Below are 14,051 nucleotides of genomic sequence, written 5' to 3'. Positions count from 1 at the left end.
CTCAGTGGGTTAAGGATCTGGTGTTGCCATGAACTGTGGCGTAGGTCTCAGACGTGGCTTGGATCTGGTGTTGCTGTGGCTGTGGTGTAGGCTGGCAACTGTAGCTCTGATTAGACCCCTAGCCTGGGAGCCTCCATATGCTGCAGGTGTGGCCCTAAAACCAAAAAAAAAAAAAAAAAATTTGTGACGTATTGTTATGTTCTGTAACAATGATGAACTTTAAAAACATTGTGCTAAGTGAAGGAAGCCCACCACAAAACATCACATATTATGATTCTTTTTTTATGAAATGTTCAGAAGAAGCAAATCCATAGTAACAGAAAGTAATTTAGTTGGTTGCCCAAGTTTGGGTAATATGGGGAAAGACTGGCAGTGGTTATGGGGTTTCTTTTGGTTAGAGGATGGGGGCTGATAGAAATACCCTAAAATTAAATTGTGGTGACAGTTTGAACAACTCTGACTATATTAAAAACCACTGAGTTATTCCCTTCAAGTTCTGTGATACATGCATTGTAAAGCTGCTAAAAGAATCTTCTCACAATTTAGGAGATCCGTAGTGGCACAGTGGGTTAAGGATCTGTAGTTGTCACTGCTGGGATTTGGGTCACTGCTGTGGCTCAGGTTCAGTCCCTGGCCTGGAAATGTCTTCATGTCATGGTTGCAGCCCCTCCCCCCAAAATCTTACAACTTAAACCTCACACATTTTCTCAAGGAGTGGTAGTGAAGACCTTTTGTGTGTGTGTGTGTGTTTGTGTGTGTGTGTGTGTGTGTTTTGTTTTGGCTGTGCCCATGGCATATAGAAATTCTCAGGCCAAGGATTAAACCTGATCCACAGCAGTGACAATGACGAATCCTTAACCCCTATACCACCAGGGAACTCCTAGGGAGCATTTTTAAAAATATAATTTACTATACTTTAAAATTTTTGTTGATTTTATTATATAGAAGGTATTCATGTTTTCATTTGCTCTAATAGTTGTTTTTTGCCCAAGACTCTAGTTGAACATTTTATACTTAATGGCAGTAAGATGGGTGTTTAACTCTCAAAATAGACTACTATAGAATTATTTGTTCCTTGATTGGCTGACTTGCATGTTTTTGTCTCTGAAGGGTTGTGTGCTCTCTAGATGCACACATTTATCTATATGATCCTTTTGTTCTGCCTTCTGGCTGCTGAAACTCTTATTTGAGCCATGTCTTACAAGGAACTAATCTGAATATTTATGTTCAAAATAAGTATTGCTTGCCATTGTCTTTGTAGCTTCTGCTTAGTATGTCAGTCCTTTTTAACTTGACTTTCAGCACAGTCAGCTTATTGATTTATATTTTCCTCTGTGTTCTCCCTTTAGCGCTTTAATACGTCCTGGTCGTTTTGACATGCAGGTTACAGTTCCAAGGCCAGATGTAAAAGGTCGAACAGAAATCTTGAAGTGGTATCTCAATAAAATAAAGTTTGATCAGTGTAAGTCTAATTCTGTGCTACAACATTATCTCCATAAAGTTGTAGATACATCAGTGCACTTTGTGGTCCTTCCTCAGGATGTCTTAGAAGATAAGTTCCTTTAAATGTCTTTTTTTTTCATCTCCATTTATTTGTCTTTAAAGTATGTATCCAGAGATTGTGTCATTTTATTTATTTATTTATTTATTTATTTATTTATTTATTTTATAATTTTTTTTATTTTCCCACTGTACAGCAAGGGAGTCAGGTTATCCTTACATGTATACATTACAATTACATTTTTTCCCCCACCCTTTCGATTGTGTCATTTTAAATCTTGATTTGAAAGAAAGTTTTCTGTTGGTGTTGAGATGAATAATATGTGATGAATCTGTGTATAAATGTTTCCTCGGATGAATATAAAATATAAAGTAGGCGTTCCTGTTGTAGCTCAGCAAGTTAAGAGCCTGACTAGTATCCATGAGAATGTGGGTTCAATCTCTGGCCTCCTTCAGTGGCTTAAGGATCCAGTGTCGCCACAAGCTATAGTGTAGATCACAGTCGAGGTTCACATATGGCTTTGCTGTGGCTGTGGTGTAGGCCAGCAGCTACATCTCTGATTCAGCCCCAGGCCTGGGAACTTCCACATGCCACAGATGTGGCCTTAAAAAGAAAAAAATTTTAAATTAAAAAAAAAAATACATCTATACATTATGGGCACAGTACCTGATGATGTAATCACTTTGGGGCCAAAAGAGGGAGAGCAAACTATAAAAACACATGGAAATATTATGCGCCCATTTGAGTATTAAAAGCTATTAAAGCCGCAGTGTTTTCAAAGATGTCTGAATCAATTCATTACACGCAGTACGTTTGCTGTAATAAATAGGACTTTTATGTCCAAAGTTACTTTAAGATGAAATTCTGAAAACAAAATGTTGCCTATGAATGTGCTTTTTTAGTTTGATGTTAGGTCAGTAACTATATAGGTTGTAATTGAAGGCTTGAAAATCATTATTTGGCAACTCTACCTTTTTTTGTTTTTCATAATATTATTTAAATTGAAGAACTTTTGTGATTTGTCCCATTGACAATTTTAATGGTGTATTTAGTAGCAACTTTGGCTTTTTCTCTTTAGAATTGAGTGAAGTAAGCTCTTTTAAAATTACAGTTCATAATGGCTGTTTTATTTTTTCTTTTGGAATATGCATTCTTTGTGAAGAGCTTTTCATTGGCTCTTTTAGAATTTCAATATTGTGTTCTGTCTGTATATAGCTGTTGACCCAGAAATCATAGCTCGAGGTACTGTTGGCTTTTCTGGAGCAGAGTTGGAAAATCTTGTGAACCAAGCTGCATTGAAGGCAGCTGTTGATGGAAAAGAAATGGTTACCATGAAGGAACTAGAGTTTTCCAAAGATAAAATCCTAATGGGTAGGTTTTCTTTTTCTTTTCCCCTTTTTTTCCTCTCCTATCTTATACTATTGGTTACGTAACAGAAAAAAGTAATTTTTTTTTTTTTTTTTTTTGTCTTTTTAGCTATTTCTTGGGCCGCTCCCGCAGCATATGGAAGTTCCCAGGGTAGGGGTCTAATAGGAGCTGTAGCCACCGGCCTACGCCAGAGCCACAGCAACGCGGGATCTGAGCCTCGTCTGCAACCTAGACCACAGCTCACGGCAACGCCGGATCGTTAACCCACTGAGCAAGGGTAGGGACCAAACCTTCAACCTCATGGTTCCTAGTCGGATTCGTTAACCACTGCGCCACTACGGGAACTCCAGAAAAAAATTCTTAATTGTGAGAGAAAGATTATAAAATAGAAAAGGTGTAGAAACGTGAGAATGTTGCTATGCTACAAACACAGCAACACAGTTTGGACTCTTACAGAACAACTATAGCTTATTACACTCTCATGAGTGCCCACATTTTTCCTCTTGTCTGGTATTTGCTGGTAAGAATAGTGGAGTTCCCATCTTGGCTCCGTTGGTAACAAACCCAGCTAGTATCCATGAGGACACTGGTTTGATCCCTGGCCTTGCTCAGTTGGATTAAGGATCTGGCACTGCCATGAGCTGTGGTATAGGTCACAGATGCAGCTTGTATCTGTTGTTGGGCTGTGGCTGTGATGTAGGTTGGCACCTGCAGCTCTGATTCAACCCCTGGCCTGGGAACATCCATGTGCCGTGAGTGCAGCCCTAAAAAGCAAAAATAAAAATAATAATAATGACTTTGAGGCAAATGGGCTTCATTCAAGTATACCTTTCTAATGGAGTATTTTACTTAATTTAAATTTTTATTCTTAGGACCTGAACGAAGAAGTGTGGAAATTGATAACAAAAACAAAACGATCACAGCGTATCATGAATCTGGTCATGCTATTATTGCATATTACACTAAAGATGCAATGCCTATCAACAAAGCTACGATCATGCCACGAGGGCCAACACTTGGACATGTAAATATCTTTAGTTTTTCTTTTCTTTTAAATTGTGCTTCCCTGGAACCTATGTAGGAAATTGCTGATTAAAACATTTAAAGAGAAAATCATCTACTCCTAAGTTTATTGATACTTTCTTCTTTAACTTGGTCAACTGTCTTAAAATCAGACGTACTTGTGAAATTAATCTGCTAATAAAGAATATCCTTAATATGTCATTCTTTTCTTTTTTTTCTTTTGAAGGCCACACCAGCGCCATATGGAAGTTTCCAGGCTAGAGCTTGAATCGTAGCTAGTGGCCTGCTCCACAGACACAGCAATGCCATATCTGAACTGAATCTGCAACTTAGATCGCAGCTTGATCCTCATAACTCACTAAGTAATGCCAGGAATCAAAACCACATCCTCATGGATACTAGTCGGGTTTTTAATGGCTGAGCCACGATAGGAACTCCCAATATCCTTGATATTTCAGATAATGTATTTACATTATGAAATTTTTAAAGAATGATAGCAAAATATAATTCTTAACTATGTAGTTGCTTTTTTACCCTCAAAAGGAATTATGTGTCATAGTGACTGGTTAAATAGTTTTTCTAAGATTTTTCTCATTGAGTACAAGTTTTCGTTTTCATATCTTTCTAATTATACATCTTTTAAACATTTTTGTGTGAGGGACAAAACCATCCTATTGTAGCACCAAGTACTTATTTATAAACTGCACTTTTGCCTTATGGAGAGTTTTCCTGTTTTATACACTGCTGGTTTGGTCATCAGTCACCATGACCATATCTATTAAATGTCTCTGAGCTTTCCTCATCATGATATTAAGTAAGATCATCAGAGACAAATGATAATTTGGGCTATTAATACAAGTAGTTCACAACTGTAGTCTGGCTTTTTTTTCATTGTTTTTCACTTGTCTAGGTGTCCCTGTTGCCTGAGAATGATCGATGGAACGAAACCAGAGCCCAGCTGCTTGCACAGATGGACGTCAGCATGGGAGGAAGAGTGGCTGAGGAGCTCATATTTGGAACTGATCATATTACAACAGGTTGGCTATAAAGAATGGCTTTGGGGAGTTCCCGTCGTGGCGCAGTGGTTAACGAATCTGACTAGGAACCATGAGGTTGCGGGTTCGGTCCCTGCCCTTGCTCAGTGGGTTAACGATCCGGCGTTGCCGTGAGCTGTGGTGTAGGTTGCAGATGTGGCTCGGATCCCGCGTTGCTGTGGCTGTGGTTTAGGCCGGCGGCTACAGCTCTGATTCGACCCCTAGCCTGGGAACCTCCATATGCCGCAGGAGCAGCCCAAGAAATAGCAACAACAACAACAACAACAACAAAAGACAAAAAAAAAAAAAAAAAAAAAAAAAAAAAGAATGGCTTTGGTTCAAATGGTTTGTTAGTTTAAAGATTTTAACATGGGGTCTGTGTATATTTTTAAATTTTAGGTGCTTCCAGTGATTTTGATAATGCAACCAAAATAGCAAAGCGGATGGTCACCAAATTTGGGATGAGTGAAAAGGTAGTAGCTAATTTTAATCCTTCCTCATGAATCAAACGATGATGATGTGCCATGTATCTGCTTGTGAGAGAGGGTTCTCATTATAAATGGGGAGATTTTCCCCTGTCTTAATTCCCATTGGATTTGATTAAGCTTACTCTAAACTAAACGTTATTTTCTGAGAAGTAAACTCTATTGCTCACTTTCTATTCTAGCTGCTGAAACAGTAACAGTTATGATATTACTTCATGAATTAACCAAATGATAATATAAATTCTTTAGCTTTTTCTATTCCCGTGACATCAAAGACCTGCTTGTTGAGCTTGATTACTTTGTACAGTATTTCGTGTTCCTACATTATCACCCTGGCTCCATAAAGCCATTCCAATATTCTTTGAATTGTAGATTTCTGGACTTAAAATAGCTGCTAAGCTTTTTGAAGAAGGTACTAAGAACCATACTTAGGATTTAAAATTTTCTCTCTTGCTCACACTTTCTAGCATTATACTTTGAGAAGAATAATGAAATTTTTTACCCTCAAAGGTATTTTTGCATTGTATTTTTTCTTTGTCCCCATGATATTTCCTTATGTATAGGATGGTATTTCCTCTTGTTACATACATTAGTAGTGTTGGAGGTTTTTCTGTTTAATTTCTTTCTTTCCATTGCTTTTTAGCTTGGAGTTATGACCTACAGTGATACAGGGAAACTGAGTCCAGAAACTCAATCTGCTATTGAACAGGAAATCAGAATCCTTCTGAGGGTAATGATCTTTTTTTCATTGTTTATTTATCTGTGTAATCAAACTCTGCCTAACTATTTGGATGTTTGCAAAATAACTAAAGTTCCTCTGTTGTTTAGAAATGTTGCTCCATCTAATAAAGTTAATAGGTGTATCATTGCCACCATGATTAAATATGTCATAGACTGGATCTTTGACATAGACTAGATCTTTATTCTGGCCATAAGCTGAGAACAGTTTATATCTGTGACTTAAATATTCAGTTTTACTTAGCTATAAAATCATAAGAGGTATTAGGTTGGGGGATATTAATTCTTTCTGCTTTCCCACTCTGGCATATTATTTGCTTTGTGCCTAGCAGTGTCCAAATGCTGAGAAGTAAGCACCACAAAGTAATGTGTAAGAGTAGAGTCAGTGAGATCTGTTAGTTGGTACTGTGACGCACTGCTCATGGTATAATCAATCAATCAATCAGTACCTGGATTAGAATGATGAAAGTAGAGGTTGAGAAACATAGCTGTATTCAGAAGATACTGATAAAGTGGAATCAGTAGTGGCTGAGAGAATAGCTAATATAAAGCTTTTTTTTTTTTTTTTTTTGCTTTTTAGGGCCACACATGTGGCATATGGAGGTTCTCAGGCTAAGGGTCTAATCGGCGCTACATCTGTGGGCCTGTGCCACAGCCACAGGCACGCTAGATCCAACCTGCCTCTGCGACCTATACCACACACAGCTCATGGCAACGCTGGATCCTTAACCCACTGAGTGAGGGGAGGGATTGAACATGAAACCTCCTGGTTCCTAGTCGGATGCATTTTTGCTGCGCCACAACAGGAACTCCTCCCTTTCCTTGTTAATGTGTAATATTGAATAGAGAAATAGATTTTTGTGTTCACAGAGCTTATTTAGAAAGTAGATAAATACAATGTATATTTTTATTTCTTAAGTATCTTTTCATCTAATAAGTAGTCCCCAGTTATCTATATGATAGATTTTGAAGTAAAAAGTATAACATTTAAAGATACAAAAGAGTTAGCTTTAGGGGAACCAAGCTTAAGTGCTTTTACCTTTTAGAAATCAATGTGGAGAGTTCACGTTGTGGCTCAGTGGCTTAAGAACCCAACTAGTATCCATGAGGACACGGGTTTGATCCCTGGCCTCACTCAGTGGGTTAGGGATCCAGTGTTGCCACAAATTGCAGCATAGGTCGAGGATGTGGCTTGGATCTGGTGTTGCTGTGGCTGTGGTGTGGGCCACTGGCTACAGCTCCAGTCAACCCATAGCCTGGGAACTTCCATATATCTTGGGTTCTGCTCTAAAAAGACAAAGAAAAGACATCATTAGGAAGTTCCCTGGAGGTCTAGTGGTTCGGACTTGGCACTTTCACTGCTGTGGCCCTGATTCAATCCCTGGTCTGGAAACTGAGATCAAAATCAAACTGATACACCCCCTCAGCTGGGGGCGGGGGGAGGAAATGAATAGATTTCATTTTTTTAGAGTACATAAAGTTTGTTTTTTGTTTTTTTTCCATTTATGTTTTTTGTATCTCCTAAGAATTCTGCCTCTTAACATACCTGCTTTGTATTTCAGGATTCATATGAACGAGCAAAACATATCTTGAAGACTCATGCAAAAGAGCACAAGAATTTAGCGGAAGCTTTATTGACCTATGAGACTTTGGATGCCAAAGAGATTCAGATTGTTCTTGAGGGGAAGAAATTGGAAGTAAGATGATAGCTCTTGAAATGGAGGCAGTGCCGGTTTTATTGCAAGAATATAAGTAGCATTGCAGTAGTCTTATTTTGCAACGCTTTTCTTCCATTCTTGACTTGGTATCACTCAAGGGTGTGAAACACTTTGTCAGTCTTTTGTCACATTTATCTGATTTTGATTGTTCTCATGATGGACACCTACTGCAAATAGCAGATTTATTCAAGAAAATAAAGAGCTATCAGGATTGAAAACAGCTTGTTTGAGAAATGTCAATTAGTAATTTGAAAATAAGTAATGATTTTATGGTTGGTTACAGCACTAGATGTGAATAGAAATTGTGCCTTTAGCTCTTGGAAAGTATTTTTACTTAGCAAAGTAAAATTCTTCAAGGATTGTCTTTATTTCTAGAGAGTACCATTTATCTTTGATAAAGAAATGATACTATTTGGCTATTGCTAAGTCATTTCTACCTACATCAGTAGAAGCTTAATCATTAAGATGCACTTGATTATGTTTTAAATTGGCCGTATTTTTTTTTTTTTTTGGTCCATGCCCACATTATGTGGAAGTTCCTGGGCCAGGGATGGAACCTGCACCATAGTGGTGACAAGGCCGGATACTTAACCTGCTGTGCCACAAGGGAACTCCCTACAATGTTTTTTAAAAATCTAAGAGTAGAGAATTGTGAATCTACAGACACAATCAGAATTTAAGTTGATTGTAACCTTTTCAAAATGCAGCTTGCATTTTCATGCTCTTTTTTTTTTAAACGTTATTATCACTCTGAAAATGAGGTTTATTTCAGAGCAACAGTTATTTTGTTAAATAAACAAGTAACACAGCTAAACTTCTGAAAAACTATGTAATTGTACTTGACATTGAAAACAAAATAAAACCAAAAACTCAGTCCCCTCAGAGTGAACTTTTGAATTACCCTGTGTTAGGAATGGAAAGCTATGTTTATTTTTCATCCAGGTTCTGTGAATATGAATGTGTTGTTATAGGATTTATAGATGACTAACTCAGTAGAAAAATTATTTTAGAGCACAATGTATTGGTTTTCCAACCAAATTATATTCTTGAAGTGATTTTATTAAAATTACCTACAGTTTTCTAGTAACTTTTAAGCTGTATATGGTCTTCGTGTAGTTATAGATGGAGATTGCTTCATGACATTCTGCCTCTTTTTTTGGACAATTAAAAATTTTGATGTACTTTCAAACCTAGAGAAACGCTACCAGAATAATGCAAGGAACTCTTGTATACCCTTGATTCATATTCACTAATTATTTTCATTTGCGCCATTTTTTTCACCCCACCTTCCTTTCTCCCTTTCTCTTCTCCCTCCCTCCCCTCCTCTCTCTGTATATAGATGTATGTGTGTAAACATGTCTTTGTGTGGACACATGTTTTCATTTTTCTTGGGTAGACTTGTAGAAATTGCTGGGTGATGTGGTGAGTTTCTATTTAGCTTTTTAAGAACCTGGTGAACTGTTTTGAAAGTAGCTATTTAATTTTTATGTTCCAGGTACCAATGTATGGAAGGTTCCATTTTCTCCATGTTTTGTACATTGCTTCTTATAATCTTGTCTTTTTGACAAAGCCATTCTGGTGGGAACGTATTAGGATCTCATTGTGGATTTAATTTACGTTTCCTTAGGGCTAGTGACTTTGAACATCCTCTGATAGGCTCTTGGTCGTTTTTATATCTCCTTTGAAGAATTGTCCATTCACATCCCCTCTCCCCGTTTTGTGTTGTTGTCTCATGAGTTATAAGAGATCATACAGTCTGAAGACAAGCCCTTTATTACATAGATCTTTTTTTTTTTCTTAAATCAGTCTGACAATCTCTCATATTTGAATAGTGTGTTTAGTTCCTTCATATTTAATATTTATATAGTTGCTTTTACATCTGCCATTTTGCTATTTGTTTCTTGATTTTTCTCACATCTCTTCCTCCTCTTTTATGTCTTAGCAGTTGCTCTAGGAATGAAACTGCATCTTATCTCTCTCTTAATCACTGGCTACTTCCAAATAATACAGATTTCATTCTGGCACAGCTTAGTAACTTTGTTCCAGTGTATCTCCTTTTTTTTTCCTTTGTGCTTTTGTTGTTACATTACATCTATATGTATTACAGCAACTCAACAATACAGTACTGTAACTACTGCTTTATATAATCTTAAATCCTCAGTCTTTAGCTGGGCATGTCTTAATTTTGCCTTTGCTATTTTTAGAATTTTTATTTTTTCCTTTTTTTATTATGGCTGCCCTATGGCATAAGGAGTTCCCCGAGCCAGGGATCAGATCTGAGTCACAGTTGCGACCTACGCCGAAGCTGCAGCAATGATGGGTCATTGAGCCCACTGTGCCAGGCCAGGGATTGAACCTGTGTTGTGATGCTGCAGAGACACCGAGGATCCCATTGCACTACAGCAGGGATTCTTAGAGTATTTTGCTGAAATAGGATACATGGTTAAGTGTTTATTCCTTTTTTTCTTTTTTTTTTTTTTTTGCCCCATCTATGGCATTCGCATGTTCCCAGGCCAGGGATCGAACCCAAGCCACAGCAGCAACCAAAGCCACTGCAGTGACAATGCCAGATCCTTAACCCACTGCACCACAAGATAAATCCCCTTTGGCAATTATTTTTTTCAAATATATCTATTTGCCCCTTCTGTCTCTTCCTTCTAGGATTCTCCTTTAACACGTGTTGGTATACTTGAAGCTGATCTGGTCCCGGAGGCTTTGTTTATTTTCTTCATTGCTTTTTTCCCCCTCCCCTATTCAGATGGACTACTTTCTGTTGATTCTTCTTCAGGTTCACTGATTCCTCTTCTTTCACCTGAATTTTTCATTTCAGATACTGTATTTTTCAGCTCCAAGTTCCCATTTGGTTCTTTCATATACTTTGTATCTCTTTATTGAGATTCTTTATGTGTTACATCATTTTCATCATAGCTTCTATTAATTCTTTAAAAACGACTTCTGCTAGTTCTTTGAACATGTTCATAGTAGCTGCTTTCAAGTCTTTGCCAACTCCAGCATCTGGAGATGCTTGGTTTCTATTGAATGCTTTTCTTCCTCAGTAAGGGTACACTTTCTCCTTTTTTTGCTTTGTAATCTTTTTGAATTTCAGATAATGTAGCAATTTTCCCCCAGAGGGTTGTTCTCATTTTGGTTTTGGTTAGTAACTTGGCAGCAGTAAATTTGTGAAGTCTGTTTTCACTGCAGTATGCAGCCACTGATGTCTCTGCTCTTTTTTAAATGTTAAATCTCGCTTCCTAGAGGTTGCTGCTGTGATTGCACAGTTTAGCATTTTGCCAAAGATTGGGCCGAGGTTGTGTTCAAACCCCATCATTTGGGCCTCCACTCTGCTGATGGAGCTTGTGGGCTGACAAGTTCAGGTCATTTTCAAGTCTGCTCTGCTCTTTGCTTTCTAATAGGCTTTTTTGCTTCTTGTACATGTGTAGGCTTTGGCAACCGTGGATATGTGGGTGGCTTGAACTAACTTCAGTTTTCACTTTGCTTGCCAATAAATCTAAAATACATCGAGTGCTTATCAAACCCAGACAGCTCTCTTGCCTCCCAGAACTTCCTTTGAAACACCTGGGTACCCTGTTTTTTGCCCCAAGCAGCGCTGCAGCCTCAGCCTACCACTGAGCTCACCACTTTAACTTATAGTGCATCAGGTTCAATGAGTCCTTTCTGTCAGTGGCAACAAGCCTATTTCCAGGTATCTGCCATCGCCTTGGTTGAGCTGCTGCACCTGTGGACCCAGCATGGATGGTGGATATAGCAGCACAGGAATACCACAGACTCACACCATTCTTTGCTGAAGCACAGTGGTTTTCATGAATAAGCAGTTCTTAGTTTGGTGTAAATCTTTGGTTCATTTCCCAGTGCTGGAATGGTTGTTAAACAGTTTATCCCAATTTATAGCTGCCTTTTTAAAACGGAGATGATTTGTCAACCTCCTTACCTCATCATGCTGAAAGTGAATTTCCCCAACTTATTTTGAATCACATTCCAACCAAATCAGTTTCATAAGAATGGACTTCAAGAAGACTTAGAACTTTTCTAAGCTGTCCATTCAAAGCTACCAAAATGCCAGAGTTTTACAAGTAACCTATATCTATTAAAATGATTACTTTTGGTAATTGATACATATTTTATTTTTAAATATTCTTTGTATTTGTTCATATTCATTTTAAAGTAAATACTGAGTTATTACAACCTGGCAAGTTATAAGCATATTTCTTAATGTAAGTATGTAATACTTTAATAAAGTATGTTGGAATGTATACTTGATCTTTGGATTGAAAATACAATAGCCAGTCATGGACATAAAATTTGGAGAGTTTATACCTTCGAACTGAGGATTTTATTTCTATGCAAATTCTCCCCTGCCCCCATTCTGTCATATGAATCCCCATTCTTTTAGGCAAAATATGATACTCCTCCCCCTATTAAAACAGAAACTTAATTTGTATCGATGCTTCATATGGGAATATAATGGGTGGCTAATCTGTTATGAATTTGAGAATATATTTCATTAAAAAAAAAAGGGAGGAAGGAACTATACAGCTGCCAAAGAGGGAGGGTGAGAGGAAGAGAGGTCATAAAATCTAGTTTGGAGTGTTTGACATGAATCTCCTGCAGTTCTGGGAGCAGATATTTAACTTATAACCAGGGAGCCTGGAATCTGAGAGCCCTTCTAAGGTTCTTTGGCTCAGGACAGGAGAGGAATTGTTAGTTTGTTGAGACCGTTCTGCACACTTGGCGTTTGCCTTGACGGAAGTGGCCTCAGAGCTTATGAAGGACCCGATGTTGGTCAAACCTGAAAGAAGAAAGTGGGGGGGGGTCCATTTTGGATTTGGTACAAAAGGGCCACTTAGAGGTGTGAACAAGCCTCATAAGAGGATAATATGAAGAAGTGGAACTCTGGAGTCCATAAGACCCGAGAAGAAAGCCCAGCAGAATGGGTTTCATTCGTTGAGGTCAAGGGAGGTGCAAATGAGAACAGCTGTGAAAGAGTCAGCTTTAAAATAATTGCCTATGGAAGAGTGGCTCAGTGGAAATGAATCTGACTAGCATCTATGAGGACGCAGGTTCGATCCCTGGCCTCACTCAGTGGGTTAAGGATCCAGTGTTGCAGTGAGCTGTGGTGTAGGTCGCAGACCTGGTTCAGATCCAGTGTGGCTGTGACTGTGGTGTAGGCTTGCAGCTGCAACTCTGATTCAACCCCTATGTGGAAGAAGACAGGAAGAAGAGACAAAATACAGAGGATCGGAGAAGGTGGTTGCAAAAGGATTTCCAAGAAGAACAAAAGAGAAACTCTGATTATTTCATCACTATCTAAAAAAAAATTAAAATCAACTGTCACCATCACAAGAAATTTGTGAATCAAGCAATGCAAAGCCTGTTCTGAGTGGAGGGAGCATGGCACCTGCCAGGTGGATGGCATGTGGTCAGTATTAACTCTGCTAGGCCAAAGAGTTCTTATGTATGTATGTGTGTATTTATTTATTTATTTTGGTATTTTGGAGGCTGAACCCATGGCATATGGAGGTTCCCAGGCTAGGGGTCTAATTGGAGCTGTAGCTGCCAGTGTATGCCACAGCCACAGCAGCACCAGATCCGAGCCTCATCTGCAACCTACACCACAGCTCACGGCAATGCCAGATACTTGAACCCACTGAGCAAGGCCAGGGATCAAACCTGTATTCTCATGGATACTAGTCAGATTCATTTCCACAGAGCCACAACAGGAACTCTTCATTTTTTTGTTTTTAACTTTGGCAATAGATAATGATTTGTATTGTTATAGTACAAAGAAAACCTACTTCAAAAGTTACCAAAATTTAATGTGATTTTTTTCTCCCCCTGTTTGGGTTTAACAGGTGGGCAAGTACTTACGTGGGCCCTGGTTCTACTTTTTGTTTGCTTTCTGTCATACTTTTTCGTCCTTGTTAGATTTTTTTTTTTTTTTTTTGTAGTCCTAATAAAATCTTATTGAGAACCAGTAAGTCAAATCCTTTATAGAACATAGAAACACTTTCTCAGCCTTTTCCAATAAATGGCTATAGAACATTGGTATGGGATCCCTGAATATCCCAAACACTGTATTTTTACTTGTAGGAGAAAAACAGTTCTTTTACAGCTTAATAATATAGAAATAGGATGCTCTGATCTGTTTAGGGGAAGCATAAGTGGA

General features: G+C 38.2%; 1 protein-coding gene across 3 annotated transcripts in view; it reads left to right on the top strand.

Annotated features, from left to right (window-relative positions):
* The window catches only part of YME1L1 (YME1 like 1 ATPase), a 47,905-nt gene extending 35,767 nt beyond the window's left edge, over positions 1 to 12,138 (top strand). For all 3 annotated transcript variants that reach the window (XM_021064883.2, XM_021064882.2, XM_084980398.1), the window contains 7 exons: positions 1,350 to 1,462; positions 2,717 to 2,872; positions 3,742 to 3,893; positions 4,803 to 4,929; positions 5,326 to 5,399; positions 6,055 to 6,141; positions 7,712 to 12,138. In XM_021064883.2, the coding sequence (XP_020920542.1) occupies positions 1,350 to 1,462; positions 2,717 to 2,872; positions 3,742 to 3,893; positions 4,803 to 4,929; positions 5,326 to 5,399; positions 6,055 to 6,141; positions 7,712 to 7,855 (853 nt within the window). In that variant the 3' untranslated portion in view covers positions 7,856 to 12,138. The remainder of the gene's footprint in view (positions 1 to 1,349; positions 1,463 to 2,716; positions 2,873 to 3,741; positions 3,894 to 4,802; positions 4,930 to 5,325; positions 5,400 to 6,054; positions 6,142 to 7,711) is intronic.
* Positions 12,139 to 14,051: the final 1,913 nt, after the last annotated feature.

The sequence above is a fragment of the Sus scrofa genome, chromosome 10 (genome assembly GCF_054392235.1).
Source record: "Sus scrofa isolate SSC_HxYL_T2T_F1_AM1 chromosome 10, Sscrofa_HxYL_maternal_Yorkshire_Landrace_v2.0, whole genome shotgun sequence".
NCBI lineage: Eukaryota > Metazoa > Chordata > Mammalia > Artiodactyla > Suidae > Sus > Sus scrofa.
The sequence above is the reverse complement of the archived record's forward strand: the minus strand, read 5'-3'. Positions and strand labels throughout refer to the sequence as shown.